Source organism: Cicer arietinum, chromosome 3 (assembly GCF_000331145.2).
Source record: "Cicer arietinum cultivar CDC Frontier isolate Library 1 chromosome 3, Cicar.CDCFrontier_v2.0, whole genome shotgun sequence".
Lineage (NCBI taxonomy): Eukaryota > Viridiplantae > Streptophyta > Magnoliopsida > Fabales > Fabaceae > Cicer > Cicer arietinum.
In genome coordinates this window covers 3,709,994-3,728,772 of record NC_021162.2, presented here as the reverse complement: position 1 = coordinate 3,728,772, position 18,779 = coordinate 3,709,994, and the positions used below count along the sequence as shown (strand labels likewise).

General features: G+C 31.1%; 3 protein-coding genes and 1 long non-coding RNA gene across 5 annotated transcripts; 3 read left to right on the top strand and 1 right to left on the bottom strand.

Moving 5' to 3' along the window:
* The first annotated feature begins 146 nt into the window (after positions 1-146).
* Positions 147-572, top strand: LOC101500497 (uncharacterized). The gene has a single exon (XM_004491810.1). The coding sequence runs from the start codon at positions 147-149 to the stop codon at positions 570-572; it is 426 nt and encodes a 141-aa protein (XP_004491867.1).
* A 4,627-nt stretch (positions 573-5,199) lies between these two features.
* Positions 5,200-9,541, top strand: LOC101494434 (vesicle transport v-SNARE 13-like). Of its 2 annotated transcripts, none has more exons than XM_027332798.2 (6): positions 5,200-5,431; positions 5,557-5,732; positions 7,359-7,417; positions 7,507-7,695; positions 8,616-8,786; positions 9,159-9,541. In XM_027332798.2, the coding sequence occupies exons 2-6, from the start codon at positions 5,639-5,641 to the stop codon at positions 9,309-9,311; spliced, it is 666 nt and encodes a 221-aa protein (XP_027188599.1). In that variant the 5' UTR covers positions 5,200-5,431; positions 5,557-5,638; the 3' UTR covers positions 9,312-9,541. The 2 variants fall into 2 exon arrangements, with proteins under 2 accessions (XP_027188599.1, XP_004491849.1); XM_004491792.4 differs by having other exon boundaries at positions 5,200-5,463.
* A 1,059-nt stretch (positions 9,542-10,600) lies between these two features.
* On the bottom strand, positions 10,601-16,990 carry LOC101494127 (pectinesterase 31-like). Its single transcript, XM_004491790.4, has 6 exons — positions 16,640-16,990; positions 16,138-16,242; positions 15,552-15,629; positions 14,752-14,939; positions 13,828-14,001; positions 10,601-11,122 (listed from the first exon to the last, which is right to left on the bottom strand). The coding sequence occupies exons 1-6, from the start codon at positions 16,880-16,882 to the stop codon at positions 10,960-10,962; spliced, it is 951 nt and encodes a 316-aa protein (XP_004491847.1). The 5' UTR covers positions 16,883-16,990; the 3' UTR covers positions 10,601-10,959.
* LOC113785671 (uncharacterized) lies at positions 12,129-13,828 on the top strand. Its single transcript, XR_012162287.1, has 3 exons — positions 12,129-12,410; positions 12,636-12,725; positions 13,090-13,828. It is a non-coding gene; the product is annotated as an uncharacterized lncRNA (long non-coding RNA).
* Positions 16,991-18,779: the final 1,789 nt, after the last annotated feature.

Sequence of the window (18,779 nt, the reverse complement as noted above, 5' to 3'; positions counted from 1 at the left end):
TTGGCTTGTTCAATTTCGTCGAAAATAGGTAATGACATCGACAAGTTCATTTCAGCTGAATTGCCTAATTGTAAAATATATCATTGCAAATTTAAAGTTTCATGCTATTTTGTCCGTGTGGATCTTCCAATTCAAAATCGCCATACATGAAAAATGACAAGTACTCAAAGTGTTTCCCAAAGGATTACCAAATAGTTGACAATGAAGCAAAGTACAAGCAGCGAGATATTGGTTTGTTTGTTTTGAAAAAAGGAATCAATTTGGACAATAGGTTTGTAGTTCCATACAATCCATATTTGTTGATGAGATATCAAGCACATGTCAGTGTTGAGTGTTGCAACAAGGGAAACTCAATAAAGTATTTGTTTAAATATGTTAATAAAGGACTAGATAGAGCCACAATAGAGATTTCAAACCAAACTAAAAATGGCCAGGTACTAGATGAGATAAAAGAGTACTATGAGTGCAGATATTTGGCCCTGTGCGAGGCTATTTGGAGGACTTTTGAGTATGACATCCCTCAAAGGTGGCCTCTTGTTATATGGCTTTCATTTCACATTGAAAATGAGTAGTCTATAATGTATTTAGAAAAAAATTCAATTCAATTTGTTGCGGCGTGTAATTAAGAACTTGACACAATGTTTTTGGCTTCATTTGAGGCAAACAAAAAGTATCCTGAATGAAGAGAATTGACTTATGTTGAATTTCCTACAAGGTTTGTTTATATAAAAAATAGCAGAACATGGCTGTCTAAGAAGCAAGATAATTCAATTAGAAGACTTACTTATATTCACATAAACATCCCCACTTCCTGGGAGATAATTCAATTTGTTTATATGAATTGTTTATAAAATCATTCTCTTCGATTCATGTTTATATGAATTGTTTATAATTTTCAAATTATCCATTAAGATTAAAGGTTGGTGTTTCAGTCATGACATTGATCAAGCCAATAGACTATGTAATGGAACAATATTGCTCATGAATTGTGTGTACAAATATTATGGGATATAATGATCACATAAAAAACATAGGTGATAAAATTTATATACCAATGATGAATTTGGTTCCATCTGATCCAAGTTTCTATTTAAATTTGAGAGAAAACAATTTCTATTATCGTTGTGTTTTGCAACGACTATAAATAAGAGTCAATGTTAACCTCTTTTCTCAAATTGGTTCGTATTCGAAACAACTTGTATGTACTCATAGTCAATGTTATGCAGTTGTTTCACAAATAAAGTAAAAAATATTCTTACTTTAGACGATGAAGGAAAACCATGCGTCGATGTTATAAATGTTGTATACAATAATTTTTTTTAATAATTTATAAACATTGTAGACGAAATTTATTTTACGATTAAATTTATTGTTGTAAGTTGTTTATTTGCCGTATATAAAATTGAATTCATAATTTTGATTTATAAAATTTCAATTATTGCCAATAAAATTTATTACATATTTTCTACACAAACAATATATAAATTACTTACAAAAAAAAAAAAAGAGATTAATAAAATAATCTATACAATATAATAAAGCAAACATGATATTTTGGCAAGTTTGACATGTGACAGTTAAATAGAGTGTTTGACAAATATAAACTTTCTATTAATAGAAATAACCATTTGCAGATTTTTTATAAAAAAATAAAATAAACTTTCATTATATCACAATTTGATTAAAAGAAAAAAATAAAACTTTTATTACATCACGATTTCACATGTCCGTTGAGAATTTAGTGGCTAATTAAAACACAAGAAGAATGAATGCAATCATTCAAATTAATTTAATTAAAAAATTTATACAATATAATAAAACTGTTGAGACAAAATCTCAATTTAATGTTTTGATGAAAACAAACAAAAAGTTAATTAAGAATTCTAAGTGTTTTGATATTTAACATGTGTTTTTGAGTATGTTAAAACAAGATAGGTATCAAACATCACAAATCAGATCAAAGAAAGCAGTTCTGGAAAACGCAGATTGATCTTGTAGCAGTTCTGGAAAACGCAGATTGATCTTGTAGCAGTTCTGGAAAACGCAGATTGATCTTGAAGCAGTTCTGGAAAACGCAGATTGATCTTGAAGCAGTTCTGGAAAACACAGATTGATCTTGAAGCAGTTCTGAAAAACGAAGGTCAATCCTGGGAACAATATTCATCTTATACTCTCATATAGAATCAACAAAAGATCAATCCAAGTCACATTTGTTCCAGAATTTGAAGAATCAAAGACATGCCTCAATAAAGACATAGCACAAAGATCATTCTTCTTATAAAGCAAATGCAAGTACAAGACTACAAGTAGCAAAGTACACTACTGATTTGAACTATTCTAAAGCCTGCACACGTAACAGAAAAGCATGTACTCAAGGCTGACATACTGACACAAATCACAGAAGTACAAGGCTAGTTCATCACAAACCAGAAGATCAATCCTGGATCGATCTTTTGATGCAGCAGATCAATCTTGTATTTGGCAGAATTTATCCAACAACTCTTTTATGACAGCTGGTCCCTTTCCAACGGCCACATGAGTTGTCCTAAGCCTTCTTGGAGTCTATAAATGCAGCTGCAAGTTGAAGAACAAAACACAACAATCAGCACCAAGCAAAAGATCAATCTTTTCGATCATACTCAAGTGTCTCAAAATCTTTCTTATAGAATATATTTCTCAAACAAGAGTTGAGTAAATATCAAGATTCTAAATAGTCTCAAATCCATCACTTTGTAACTCAAGGTTGTTTTGTCAAATCTTGAGTAAATTGCAAAAATCCTTTCATGTTTTGAAAGGTAACTTGTTAAAGCCTTTCCAAAACAGTAAGGTAGAACTGAAGAAATCATTTCTAGGTAGAAGGGTAGGAATTGTGTAAAGATCAAGATTGATCCATGAAAACCAAGAACGATCTTGGTTTGAACACTTAGTGAAAAATCTCACGGTTGTGAGGACTGGACGTAACCCGAATTTGGTGAACCAGGATATATCCTTGTGTGATCTCTCTATCTCTATCTCTATCTCTATCTCTATTTATTTTATGCTTTACAATCATATTTTATATTGATAAAATTGATATTGTTGTTTCAACAAAACCAAGATCGATCTTCATCACTGCCAAGATCAATCTTGGATTGAGATCTTATTTTTTTACCTTCAAAAACAAACGTAATACTTTGACAAGTTTGACACGTGTCAGTTAAATAAAATATTAGGCAAATATAAAGTTTCTATTAAAAAAAAAAAGAATGAATTAAAAGTAAATACACTCAATTACATGAGACAATTTTTTGAAAGTAACGGATAATAGAAATAACCACGTCTTCGTTTTTTTAAGAAAAAAATAAAACTTCTATTCCATCACGATTTGAAGCCGTTGAGAATTTAGTGGCCAATGAATAAATAAAAAATGAATTAAAAATAAAATATAATCAATTACACGACTTGACTTGACAATTGTTTTTGTAAGTAATGATTTAAACACTACTTTAGTAACCACCACTTCAAATTAATTTAATTAAAAAAATTATTTTATTTTATCTTAATTTGGCACGTTCTCCATAAATTGTCTCTCTTCGCTACTATCTTATTTTTTGTGTCTTCATTATAACTATCATTCATATTATCATGATACACACTTCCCTTTTAATTTTTTTGACCAAAGATTTGTTATTCATCTTTGCGTTTATATTTCTTTGAAAAACACTAGATTTTGTTGTTTCAATCTCTCCGAGTCGTGAAATTTGGTGGTTAGAATTGTGCGACTACGGTTTTTGTATGATAAAATTTCGTGAAGGAGATGTGTACAATTTTGTTCGGTGTTGCGTCTAACTCTGGAGCATATGGAACAATCTCGAATACTCATTCAAATTCAGTAAATTTATTTCAATCTATTACATCAGTTCGAAATGTTTAATTAAAAAATTTATGTCACTATCTTGCTATCTTGCTGTATATTTTGTTTATTTTTTGTGTGTTTCTAAATTTTGTATAAAAAATTGCATGGATATGTATATCTCTATCCTCCAACATTTGTTTATAAGATTTGTCATACTAACTCGGATTCTAAATTATCTACTAAATAGTTGTTCTCAATCTACTCTACAGTTAACATACTCTACGGTTAACACGAACACGAGCTTTTACCTATTAATACAAACAACTTAATTTCTAGAATATTAAAATATTAATTAGAAAAACAATAATATTATAATATTAATGAAAAAAATAATAATTTATAAGAATTAAAAAAAAATACAATCTAATTCGACATAATTTTTTTTAAGTAATCTTTAAACACTAATTTAACAAATCCATTATATCACGATTTGACGATGTGATACTTCTGTAATGATTTTTCAAACACTACTTTTTTCAATAGTTACATTTTAATTTTACTAATATACTATACATTTTATCGTCTAAATTTCATGAAGACTAATATGCAAATTTAAACATAAAAGATAATTATAATTTTTATCATGTGTATTGTAATTTTTTTTGTAATGGAAAGATTATTTTTCTTTAGTATTCTATAACGAATAGTATCTGAAAAATATTTTGCCACTTGATACAGCAAAATTTATATGAATTCTCAAATGTCATGTATTTCATATAAGTAACATACTACGTTGAATAATAAAAATAAAAATTAATTATTAAGTTACTTATTCATCTTTACATTTACTAATTTACTTAATTTATATATGTCCATGTACATTATTTTAAAAATTCTTATTTCATCATATCTAATTATTTAATTTTTCAATAATCATTGTTTTTATTTATTTAAAATTAAAAGTATTGTTTTATAATAAACTTTAAAAAAAAAAAAGATTATTTAGAGAATTAACAAATAAGACATCATTAAAGAGCGAGTCATTCTTTTGAATAGTGACATTGACAATATAAAACATGATGTTTTTTAATTTAGTTTACGATTAAATTTTTTTATTTTACTTTTTTTGTAAATTATTTATTTTTAATTCAACTTATATATTTAATATCGATGTGAATAAAATTTATAAAAATTAATATATATATATATATATATATATAAACTAATATAATAATTTATTTATCAACACGAACACGAGTTACACATTAGTATATTTATTAGAATCGTAAGGTGTTTGCGTGCTCCCACAGGTTAAAGTCTAGTTATTACATTTAAATAATAACAACTTTTTTTAGACACGTGCCATCATGCGCATACATGGTAGAAAATGTGTATCCGAACGGGAATATGCTTCAATCTACTTACGCTGTCGTTTTGATCCTTTCAATCTAAACGCCATTCCTACGCCGTTCTCCGCTTAAACTACGGGTGGTTTCGAGAATCTCCAACCTCGTCTCCGACAACCTCAGTTGCACGCTCAATTTCACGCATCTATCGAATTTATCGTGACCGATCCTTATCATTTCAACGAATTAGGTCTTTTTCGGTTGCTGATTTTCGATCTTAAGGTTCTAGATTCTGTTTCTATTTTATGAATTCGGTATATATTTTTGTTGATTTGGACGGCACTGAAATTTTGTTGTTGATCGTGAATTGAACAGAGAAACATAGCACAATTTTATTTTGAAAATTTTGTTGTTAATCGTGAATTGAACGAAGAACGTAGCAATTTTTTTGGAGACGATGAGTACCGTTTTTGAGGGATATGAACGTCAATACTGCGAGCTTTCTGCTAATCTATCAAAAATATGTACTGCAGCTGCATCTCTTAATGGAGGTAATTGAATTGAATTGAAATCTTCTTGATCTCACTCTTCATTTTTATGTGGTATTTTAAAATTTTAATGGTGGCTTTGTGCTTCTAGGTTCAGTGATATTTGTTATTTAGTTTTACTTTCTAATTCTTATTTTTCTAAATTAGGTTGCATGTTATTTTGGATATAGGTTATTTTTGTATTAAAATGTAATATAATTTGTTTGAGTTTAATTTTGATCTGCGGTTTAGTTAGTTAAAATAAGTGTTATCATCCAATCATGTTTTGCTACATTCTCAGTGCATGTTTGGAAAATTGAGAAATCACGGCATAAAACCCATGGTGAAGTAGAAGCTTCAATTCATAGCTTATGTAAATCACGGCAATTTTTATTTTTATTGGAACGAGAGAAACTAAGTAGCAAACGGGTAACCAAACAAATGCTGAGTAGTTTTGATTGTTGTCACACTCATTAATAGTATAGTTAAGCACTTATAGCATACTCCTATCATATAATTGTTTATGAATAAGTTATAAGTTATTTTATGAAAAAAGATAAAATAAAGTGTTGGGCTAAAGAGCTTATGGAAGTAAGCTGAAAACAACTTATTGAGATGTCATAAGATGTTTACATAAGCTCTTCCAAAGAGTCTCACAAGTACTTATGTTAAGAGAAAAGTTCGAATAATTCAATCCAAACATAGCCAAACTTATTAACAGTGTGTCTGACATGAGTGGAAAATAGTTTAAAATGAATCCAAAGTAAATTATGTCTAAATTTATTGCAGTACTTAAAGAAAAACAATAACCTTACTTTTTGTATTTTTTTCTATGGATTAAAACTGATTCTGTTTACATAATGTTGACAATATAAAACCATTAATGAGTATTGCCCTGAATGGTTAATTGCTTAAGTTGGTAATGCTCTTTATGTATACAATGTGAATTATTTCATTCCCTTTCATATAAAGTTGGCATGAGAGGCAACGTCTTAATCGTGAAGCCAGTAATGTTTCCTATAGCATTGCTTGAGTTGCTCTGAATTGAAGCAGAAACTAAGTTCTGTGTGATTTTACATTTATGATTTTATAGATGGCTGGGTGCATTTCCTACTTTTTCAAATGTGTACTTCTTTTTCTTTATGTTTGAGTCCCCTCCATTTTTTGGATTAACTCCTCTAAAGTGAATTATTCACTTTAGAGGGTAAAGTAAATATGTCAACTGTTTATAAGTGATGATTTATTCATCAATGGTTTACAATACGTTAAGTACTTCACCTTCTAAAGTGAATTGCTCACTTTAGAGGAGCTAAATCCCCTTTTTTCGGTTTCTTTTGTTAGTTGATTGGGTGCTGGGTGGAGTAGCATTCAGATCTAGTGATAATATGGTAATGGAAATTCAAATACTCATTTGGTGGGAATAGGGTATGTTGCTATTGGCTTACTTGAATATTTAATGGATCTTTAAATATTCTTATAGAATGCTAAACCCTATACCCTAAATATAATTTCAAAATGATAAACAAAAACCTTTTAAGATATTTATCAAGAAAAGAGCGATTATTGACGCGTATCATTTCATGCTAGAGCTAAACGCGCACACACACACATATTCTTTTATGATTTGTGTCTTTTTTGTTCAATTTGCAGAGCGAAAGAAGCAAAAGATTTCAGAAATAAAGGCTGGAATTGATGAAGCAGAAGCTTTGGTACCCTCTTCGCTTTTTTCTGTTTGAAAGTTTCCTTTCTTTCTGCTTTATTATGGGATTCTGATATATTTGTTCTTATCGATTTGTAGATTCGAAAAATGGATCTTGAGGCAAGAAGTTTACAGCCAAACATTAAGGCCGTGCTTCTTGCTAAGTTGCGGGAATACAAATCAGATTTGAACAATATTAAAACTGAACTTAAGAAACTTGTATCTGGTAACTTGAACCCCTCTGCCCGGGATGCATTGTTGGAATCAGGCATGGCAGATGCTTTGACGGTATGATTGATTTTTAATTTGACACTCTTTGATGATGTTATAGGACCATTCACTGTCCTTTGAAACAATGACAAGGCAACAATTTGATCCTCTATTTCCTTATATTTTCATATCTTGTCCATTAAATTATTGGTCAAGTAATGACTTGATGTGTCGTGGTTTCTCCTTTTCAAGTAAATCATGCTGCTTTCACATTAAAATTACTAGTTCATTAATTATGGAGAATAAAAATTGAATTAAGATCACATAGTAACTGTCCCTTAAATTGAAGGGCTGCTTTGAAGCTATTTGAATGGGAGAGACATAATGTAATCAAGATTAGAATATATGGATTAAAATGGTACTTTACCCTTATTTACCTATTAAGTAATTTGTCCATATTTTGTCTTGCTGTGAAGTAGAAGTTATCAATTACTATATAAATTGTAAACATTGGGTTGAATTTTTGCTATAGATATCTTCTAGTGAAGCAGACACCAAAAAAATATAAACTTTTTTCAAGGGATGATATAAGATTTAATGTCTGGAAAAGTGTAACATTTAAGATTTTCCTAGTTACAAATTTTCTAAAATAATTTTCTAGTTATAGTTGACATCATAAATAAAGAATAAAAGTTTATATACGTATTAAAATTTTGATTTAGACGGCATTAGATTAGTATATAGGGGGTTACATGCACAAATTTTTAAAAGTAATCTCTCTTAAGAGGTAAAGTTTAATAATAAAATTCAGACACTTTTCATCATGTGGTGCACAAAATGGTGATATCTTGAGTCCTATTGTGGCAAATGGCATTTCTACCATCTGATTCCTGATTTTTTAGATTGATTGAGTAGCTTCAATCTACATTTCTGAACATTCATTTTTCTTGGATTTTCCCCGCCAAATTTGACATCTATTGCTAATATGATTTAAATAGGTATCAGCTGATCAAAGAGACAGATTAATGATATCAACTGGGAGGTTGAACAATTCTAGCGACAGAATTAAGGACAGTAGGAGAACAATGTTGGAAACTGAAGAGCTTGGCGTTTCGATCCTTCAAGATTTGCATTCTCAGCGACAATCTCTGCTGCATGCACATGGCACAGTAATGTTTTACTCTTTTCTCTTATAATTTGCTTGTGTTTCTATTAGTAACAAGATGTGTTTAGGAACTTTACTTTCTAATAATGGTAGCTTCAGTTTGCAACATTTCTTTTACTTGTATCTTAGGACCTTTGAGTGCCAGAAATTGGTTCAGTCTTATCTTTCTAAATTTTCCATACTTGCCAACTTTCATGTAGCATTATAAAAGTTGCTTTTCTTCTATTTCAAAGATTATCTGCATATTGGTTCAATTAGTATTAACTCATTTTGTTCTTGAGAATATACCTGAAATGTAACTCTGTTTATCGGTGGTGGTGCAAGGCAAATCACACGCCATTTACCCTACTGATGAGTCATTTATCCCTTTATGCAGCTTCATGGAGTGGATGATAACGTAAGCAAGAGCAAGAAAATATTGTCTAACATGTCTAAAAGGATGAACAGGAACAAGTGTATTATCAGCGCCATTGTTGCGGTCCTGGTTCTTGCTATCCTCTTGATTCTATACTTTAAACTTTCAAAATAGCCAATAACATACCTTTTCTCCTATATTGCCAAAATGCAAGGCTTTATAGAATTTCCCTTGTTTTCTTTTCTGGCTCTATGTTAATGTTGTGCAGTGCTGCAAGCAAACTTAAAATATTTTGCTTCTTTAAATGTGTGTTTTGCGTTGGCTTTGTCGTGTAAGTATTTCATTTCTTTTATGTAAACAGTTATTGAATGAAGTTCATATGATACTAAAATATATTGTGGTTATGTTGTTGTAAAATTGGCCTAATTCATTGGATTAAATTTTATCCGTTGGGAACATTGTATATGGAAAACGCCTGTCAAGTTTTGCTAACACTGTAACCGTTTTCTTGCATATAACTTATTTACATACCAAAACATAGGTCTTACTTAAAGGTGAAAAGATGTTATGGTTTTTTAATTTAATTTTTGCTTTATTTATTTGCAAGACAGAGGTTGGTTCTATAACCACCACTACCAAGCCTTTTTCCACTTGATGGGATATAATTTCTTTACAGCAATACAGACCATCAAATTCTTGATAACATGTATGGTAAGAACATTGTTTAAGGATTTAAAATAAGATAATTATTCATTGAAAATGTAACAATGCTCCCAGGACACTGATTTACTTCTAAATCACCCTTAGGACAATGCTCCCAGGACAACTATTTTTTCTATTCTACTCCTTATTGGGGTTACTTTTATACTTCTTTTTCATATATGATCAAATCAACTTGACCATCTCTATTGTAAGTTGTCAAAGAAGTCATCTCTATTAAAAGGTAATAGTAATATTAGTCTTCTTTTTAATAATTGTATTTTTAATTCTATTTTAAATTGTAATGATATTGGGCCAACGTTTACGGCAGCAGAAGCCTAAATCAAACGAAACCATTTTGTAGTACCTTGAAAGTTAGAATCGTCTATGACATACTAAAACAGAAACACCAACACTAAGCAATTGTTTGGTTCTGCGTTGATTTGAGCAAATATCGCGTCCCAATGTCAATTTTATCGTGATATTTTGAAACTACGTATTGTAGCTTCTCTGCAGCCATGCGTTTATGTTGATGGTCCCATGAGAACAAACAGGCGCTAAATAAGCACCTTAAAAAGTATTACAAGAGACATATGAAGATAACAAAACATTGTCAAACAAAACCACTTAAGTGAACACAACTTCAAACATAAATTGAAACAAAATAAGAAACCTCAACCAGATATAGATGCAGATACACCCAATATAATACACAACACCAGGGTGTGAATAAATGAAGGCAGAGAAGATGCCAACAAACAACCTAGAACAAAAGCAACGAATCAAAATATATATAGCTCATCCGACAGAACTTTTTTATATTTACAGTGAATTTTTTTTAATATATAGCTCATCTTTGCAACACTGCCACACAATGTTGGAGGGTAATTTTTAAGCAAAGGTATATCTATTCATTTATGCAAAACTCAATTTAAACAAAAATAGTCCTTCTACATCTAATTGATACAGAAAGTGGAAAATTATGAAATTATTTTTCGTCTAAGTACTGACTCTAGACAATCGATCACAAACAGATGAAGAAAATAGTATCTAAAGAAATCTCATACACACCATCCTCGCGTGACTAACTGTATGGAATATTCTCGTCTGTCAAGAGTATTTTCTAAGCAGAATATGGAATCCTCAATCCCATTCTTTGAGCAAGCCATGGTCTATCTGGTTCAGGATCAATGAAAGGATGCATGATGAACTGCAACGCTTCTTCATCCACCAATTCTCTACACCATGTTACTCGATTCGTTGGACAGCAACCAGGTCCAAAACACCTGTAGTAGTTAAAACAAACTTACTTCAAACTTGTTCAACTCAATAAATATTTTGCATAGAAGACAAACCAAAGTGAATCTTCAATGAAAATATGATTTATTTTAAATGCTTTCTTGTATTATTTTTAATAGTAGGCGGCTGACGCCTCGTGAGAGATCATAAGAATATATAGTATTTCAAAACACAAAGTAGCATTTTGCTTAGGGGTAGATCAACGAGTATTTTAGTCCTTGAAATTGTAATGATTTGCCAATTTAGTCGCTCAAATTTGCAAATAGTTAGTCTCTTAAATTGAAAAACATTGGTCAATATAGTCTTTTTTCTTCTTTCAAATTTAACACCACAATTTTAAAAATTATAGGCTTGTTTTGATGCAGCAAGTGACTATTCAAGTCCATATGCTGGTTTTTCATTGGTTTTGATGGATGTTTACTAAAGAGATATTTTGATGGAGGGACTAAATTGATAGATGTTCTTTAATTTAATGGACTAATTTGCTATTATGTAAATTTGATTATATAAATTGCTCAACCTTTACATTTTCGAGGACCGAACTGCTTACTCACCTTGGGGTAGGATAGAAACACTAAGTCGAAGACACTTTGTAGCATAATATAAAAAATACTATGCATTCTGGATACCGAACTCTTTCGGTATCTAAAATATAACATTCATTTATAATGGTGAAAACTGAAAAAATCTATTTTTGTTTTATTATTAAAAATATCTCTCAAGTATAAGGATTCGGTTGTTCAGAAGTACTAGTAGGGATTTAGTTATATATGAATACTAATAGGGATTTAGTTGTATAGTAATCTAGTATATATATATATCTGATGTATTGTCAACATATTTCAATTCAATAAAATATATTTTTACCCTAATTCTTGAGATGGCATCAGAGATCTCGGTCTCTGAGAGTCTCGCTTCCGCATAAACCAGTCGCCTTCATTGCGGTTTCTTTTTTTTGAAACCTTAGTCACCTTCATTGTGGCCCTACTTGTTGCCTTCATAGCAACAACTTGAGATTTCTTTTTGGCATGTTCGCTGCCATAGTGTGTTCAATATTCACACTGTTACTATTCACGTCCGTTTGACTGCCTACTTCACGCCACCGCCCACATCACAAGACTCGTCTCCATTAGATCGGCCGAAACCTAAGGTGTCGTTGTCAACAGCCTATTCACGCGCGCCTTCTAGTTCAACACGTGACGTCCTCTCTGGCGCGTGGTGCCCACGAGCCGCCTTCTAGACCTCCGTTCAACGCCGTTTTCAGCTAGATTGCAGGTCGGCCGTTTCTCGTTTCGTTTTGGGGGTTCACTTTCTGATCGGAGCACTTTTGATTGTGGGTCATTTGAAGCTCACACGATTTTTGCTCGGACTTTTCTATTGCGCCATTATAGCACACTTATAATTTGTGGATATTTTTTAGACATTTGAAGTTTGTTTTGTTTGATAGATTAATTTTTCGTCTCTAATATCGTTTGTCTGGTGATTTTACGGATATGGCAGTTAAAGAAATCAAAAGTGGATTGGCCCGACTCAACGAAGATGAAGTAGAGAAGATTATATCACTTCTTAGTAAGATGGAGAAACCAACAGGTACTAGTTTTTGGTATATACAAGTACACTTCCTCTTGGTAATTTTCAATTTTCTTTTGGACTTAATGCTTCAGATAAAGCCTATAACCAATATTGGATACTGGATTATGGAACCACTGACCACATGACACTCTTACCTACACATTTCTCCACTTGTTCACCTTGCCCTAGCAACAAGAAAATATCCACAGTAGATGGTACCCTTCTAACTGCAACAAGTCAAGGAGATGTCCAAATAAACTCATCCATAACTCTAAGAAATGTCCTTCATATACCTAAATTGTTCACTAGCTTAATTTCCATACAAAAACTAACACAAGACCTATCATGTAATGTTTTTTATAACAAATCTTGTGTCTTTCAGGACAAGAATTCAGGGAGGACAATTGGTAATGCTAGAACAGAATGATCTTTATTACTTGGATAATCAAAATCTTCCTCCAAATCTACTCAACAATACCAACTTTTTTTTTTCTAAATCAATAAAGACCAATAGGAACAAAGTCATTTTGTATCATTGTTGCCTGGGTCATCCTTCATTTATAGTCATAAAATAGTCGTTTCCTTCCCTCTTCAAAAAATTAGAGATAGAAAGTCTTCACTATGAGGTGTGTGAGCTTGCTAAACACAAATGTGTACCTTTTCTAGTTAGTAACCAAATGAGTACTTCTCCATTCCGTGTAGTTCATACTGATGTATGGGGTCCTTCTAATGTTCCAAATATATCAGGAGCCTGTTGGTTTGTAACCTTTATTGATGATTGTACTCAGGCTACTTGGGTTTACTTGCTAAAACAAAAATATGAATTCAGTTATGTGTTTGTACAGTTCTTCTCCATGATAAAAAAACCAATTTGGCGTGAGTATAAAGAGGATTAGGTCTGATAATGCCAAAGATTACTTTAATCACGGACTAGTAGGAATCTCTCAAGTATAGGGATTCGATTGTATAGGAGTACTAGTAGGAATTTGGTTGTATAGTATATATATATATATATATCTGATGTATTGTCAATATATTTCAATTCAATAAAATATATTTTTACCCTAATTATTGAGAAAAACCATAAAACATTACAAACTAGGAATTTGACATGAAATACCTGTATTCATAAAAGCAAGCACTCCTCTCATTCTCTACTTTCCCCCAATTATCCCAGCCAACTTGTCTTATACATGGATCCATATAAGTGTATGCAAAAACCACCCTTCCAAAAGGTCCCCACGGTCGTCCAAGATACGCGTATGAATTTCCTCCATTACCTGTGATAACACATCTGCAATGGCATTGGAGACCACTTAGTCAGTAAAATACTTTAAGGAACCAAATGATCCATACCATAAAGAAAGAAATTATGCAAGAGAAGCATTTTAGAGAGAGAGAGGAGTTCTTATACCGTGTTCAATATACAAAGTGAATCTTAAATAAAACAACTTGCCTGATGTAATGTAAATTTGCGAAAGTGAAAACTCCTAAGCTAAAATAGACAAAAGAAACTATCTTATCAAATAATATTTTTTTTATTAGTAGGAATCATACTCAGTACTCGGGGTTTACAACACACCAACCACTTACAATAAGAATTATTATTATTTTAATTGTAGGAGTAATCGAAGTAGTTATGTTTTTTACATTAAGTATTTGGAATAGTTAAATGCACAATTACTTGATCTAAAATAACGGTATAAATAGGAGTATTATTTTACTGATTGTTCATCATCATAACATCATAATACTAGCAGTCATTTTTTCTCTCGTTTTCATCCCGTTTTACTAGCATCATCACACTATTCTTCTACCTCAAATACGAGTGATGAGTTCAAGTCATAACTCACACGCACTAAGAGGAGAGAATGTTGCCTCGAGATAACAAAGTGGCAATTGCAATATTTTCTCCATCATATATACTAAAGTTAAAATTCAATTCACATTGTTGAGTAACTAACACTTTCTGTAATGACTAAAACACGGTAATTGGTGATAGATAATGCGATTGTTAAACAATGAACAGTGGAAACTTACACACCTCAAGAATACATAACCTGTTGATTCCTGCGATGATTTTCTACCCTGTGCAGTTATGAACCCTTCAGACTTGCAATGGATGTGACAGTGCTCCAAAAGAGCAGTGCTATTGCCAAAGATAAAGTCCACGCTTCCTTCAATATAGCAATCTTTCAGATATTGTTTACCATAATGTAAGTACAGCGTGTCCTGCACGATAATCATGAAAAAAAAACAATTTATCATTACGATCACAACCAAAAGTTAATTTACGATATTATTATTCTTGAGACAACATGCTAGAAAGGTGACAATAATAATAACTTACACAAAGAACTCATCCAACAAATAAATCACCTAACCAATGCATTTTTGAATATATTCATCAGCAAAAAATTATTATATGAAGGTTTTAAAAAAAAATTAGACATTCAAGTTGCATATTGTTAGAATAGCAAACTAGGCTCTAAAGTAAATAGATAGATAAACACACACAAGAACACACAACGATTCATCGCAAAATTCGGCCAACTGTGCCTACGTCTCTGACAACAGAGTGTTTGTTGTAGTTTTTCTATTATGCAATGCTTAAGGTTACAAAGTACAAAACTATGTTCAAATATTACGGTCTAGATCACAAGTTAACCTTTGAATCGTAAGACCAAAGGCAAGTGCTCTCGCTACACTCAAGTGACCGCCCACTTATTAGCAAATATGAGCCATACTCAACACATATATAACTAACATGACATATATCACAAAGCCTCAAACCTACGTAAACTAATACATTGATATAGGGGGATAATGGATCACTGGAGATACCTGCCATCCAAGGAACCTGCAATTGTAGAAAGCACAACGATCTGCCGTTACTCTAATTGCCACTGCCTGTCCTGAACCCTGCCAAAAAGAGAAGGAAAAGCAAGAAGCGCTGTATAAGGTCTTTTATTGTCTGTCCCAGCAAATTCATATCCTAATTGGGATGTAGATTTATAAAGCTAAAATATCAAAATCATCTAATGAATTTACAAACAGATTACTGACTAGGAACATAATGAATGTCAATCGATCTATATCTTAAGCAATCAAAAGATCCAAATCCCTAATTAAGGAAAAGATCTAAATTACCATTATTCTCTCAAATAAACACTAGACTCGTAAATAAGGCAACGGCAGCTCAACTATCAGCATGTTAACTACCGATAAAGGGAAGGGAACTACACAAATTGCATATATGTGTTTTTATATAAAAACAGAATCTTACAACAAATCAATTCTCTCTACCAACATACATTTATGCACATTAATCAAATCAGTGCCATCCAGCAAAGTGAAAAAGTGATAACTGATAGTAAAGGAAGAAACACAAGCAAACACCATGGAAACATTGAAATTTCACATGCATTACCTGAGGGGAAGAATTCTCAAAAGTGACATTCTCAGCAATGAAATCCTCTCCTTCCACAATGGTACTTCCACAACCAAATGTCCCAGTTCCAATCACCCTAGCTGGCTGAAACAAAAACCCACAACAATCCAAAAAAAAAACAAAAAACAAATTAACCATCATTTACACATACTAGCTAACCCAAATCAATGAAACAATTAAAAACAAAATGAACAATTACTCCAAATTGAAGAAAACATAGAATGAAAAAAGAACAATTTTGTCACATACCCATTACTCCAAATTGAAGATAACATTGGATGGAAAATGAAAAATGAATAAATCAACAATTTTGTCACAAACCCATTATACCCAAATGAAGAAGTTGGATGAAAAATGAAAAAGGAAATTTTTTGTCACATACCCATTACCCAAAATTGAAGAATAAATTGGATGAAAAATGAACAATTTTGTGACATACCCATTACCCAAGATGATGAAAACATGAAGAAAATGTGCATACTTGATGGTGATCGATTCCATTGGCAGTGTTATTCCAAGTAAGCACAGTATCCTCAGGACACAGACCAGCAAGAGTGATGCAATTCTTAGTTTTGGGAACGTACACCGGCTGCCGGTAGATTCCCGGAGAAACCCGGATCACAGTCCGACGATTGTTGCCAAACGGCACAGCGTCGATTGCTTCCTGCACCGTTTGAAAATCTCCGGTTCCATCTTGTGAGACGGTGAATACACAAGCTGCCATTGTGTTGAAAAGTGTGTGATTTTGGTGTCAATAGAAAAAGTATGAAAGAGAGTTTACATTCAATTCAATTCACGTTTGGGACTGTTACCTTACGTGTATTTCTTGTTTTGTCTACTTTTCTATTCGAACCATTTATTTTAAAACATTTCTAAAAACTGTTTCAAAAATACATCACTGATTTATAACGGTTCGATTAATTGATTTTGATTAAAGTTAATTTTATTTTATTTTTTAATTTTTTATTATTTTAACGTAATTCGTTAATTACATAATTTTAAAAAACAGTTTTTTTAACTTAACTAAAAAAGTAGTTACTGGCAGCTACAGAATTTCTTCCGACAGTTTCAGCCGTCGGTGCGGTGGTTGAAGGTAGTATTCAATCAATCGGTTCGGTGGTCGGCAGCCATCAATTTCCAACCTATTATTATTATTATTATTATTATTATTATTATTATTATTATTATTATTATTATTATTTATTGTTATTGTTATTACTGTGTAACCCGTGTGCACGGATACAAATTATCATATAAATTATTATTTTGATAAATATATTTTTATATTAATATATATAATATAACAATTTGAATTATTATTGATATTCAATACATAATTTTATTGGCATTGACATTAAAGACATAATTTAAATTTTATCGTCAATTCAATTCCATACAAAAAATAACTTACAATAAATAAATCTAAATCGTAAAAAAAATGTCGTCTACAAGTTTATAAATTATTTAAAATATCTTTGTACACATATGTTTTCCTTCTTCATCTAAAATAACAATCTTTAATCATTCCATACAATTTAAACGTGAAATAGCCACATATAACTGACCATGAGTAAATAAAGATCGATTTAAATACAAAACAAATTGAGAAAGATATTGACATTGACTCTTATTTATGGTCATTGCAAAACACAACGACAATTAAAATTGTATTCTCTGGAATTTAAATGGGAAAGTTGGATCAGATAGAACCAAATTAGTCCTTGATATATAAATTTTATCACAGTTGCTTCAATAATATTTGTACATAGTTCATTTATGAGCAGTCTTGTTCCATTACATAGTTCATTAGTTTGATCAATGTTCTTCAAAAGCATGACTGGAACACCAATCTTTAATCTTAATCGGTGATTTGGAATTCCTGAACATTTCATGACATTCAAAAAGTCAGGTGTGAACCAATCTCCCTGCACGATAAAATTTTCATCAAAAAGGACAGTTGAGTCTGAACTAATATATTCTTTTTCCTCACTTAGAATTAATGTTAAAACATAATCATTAATGATATCTACAGTATCATGAGTCATAGCAAGTATTGCCCTCTCTTCATAGTATTTCAGATTGTTTATGTTCTGTAAAAGCAGTTGATATGTCAATTCATAATATAAAGTTAGTATTTCAATAAATAAAATAAAATAAAAGAATTGAATAAGTTAGTTGGTAGTACTTCTAGTTTACTTTTAACCTTAATTGAGTTTGAAAAAAGAATTTCAGAGTTGAATAAAAGCTTAATACAATTCATTGCATTTTGTAGTTGGCTTTTACCATTAAACGTCTTCAGTTTTAGAAATTGAGCAAGTACAACAACATTTTGATTATAACCGGATTGCAAATTCATCAACATAGGATCCAAAGAGTGCACATTCAATCCTTATACTACATAAAGAAAATAAAATTAGTTAATAATTAATATAGAAAGTTATTAAATAATAACAAAAATTATATAATATAAAAAACCTCAATGATTTGACTTTAACTCAATAACTTTAAATTTTGTACTTACACCATTCCTAAAATAATAATGATTAAACTGTCAATAATTAAAATAAAATAACAATGACAGATTGAAATAAATTTACCAATCAAATAATTCATGTCAACCT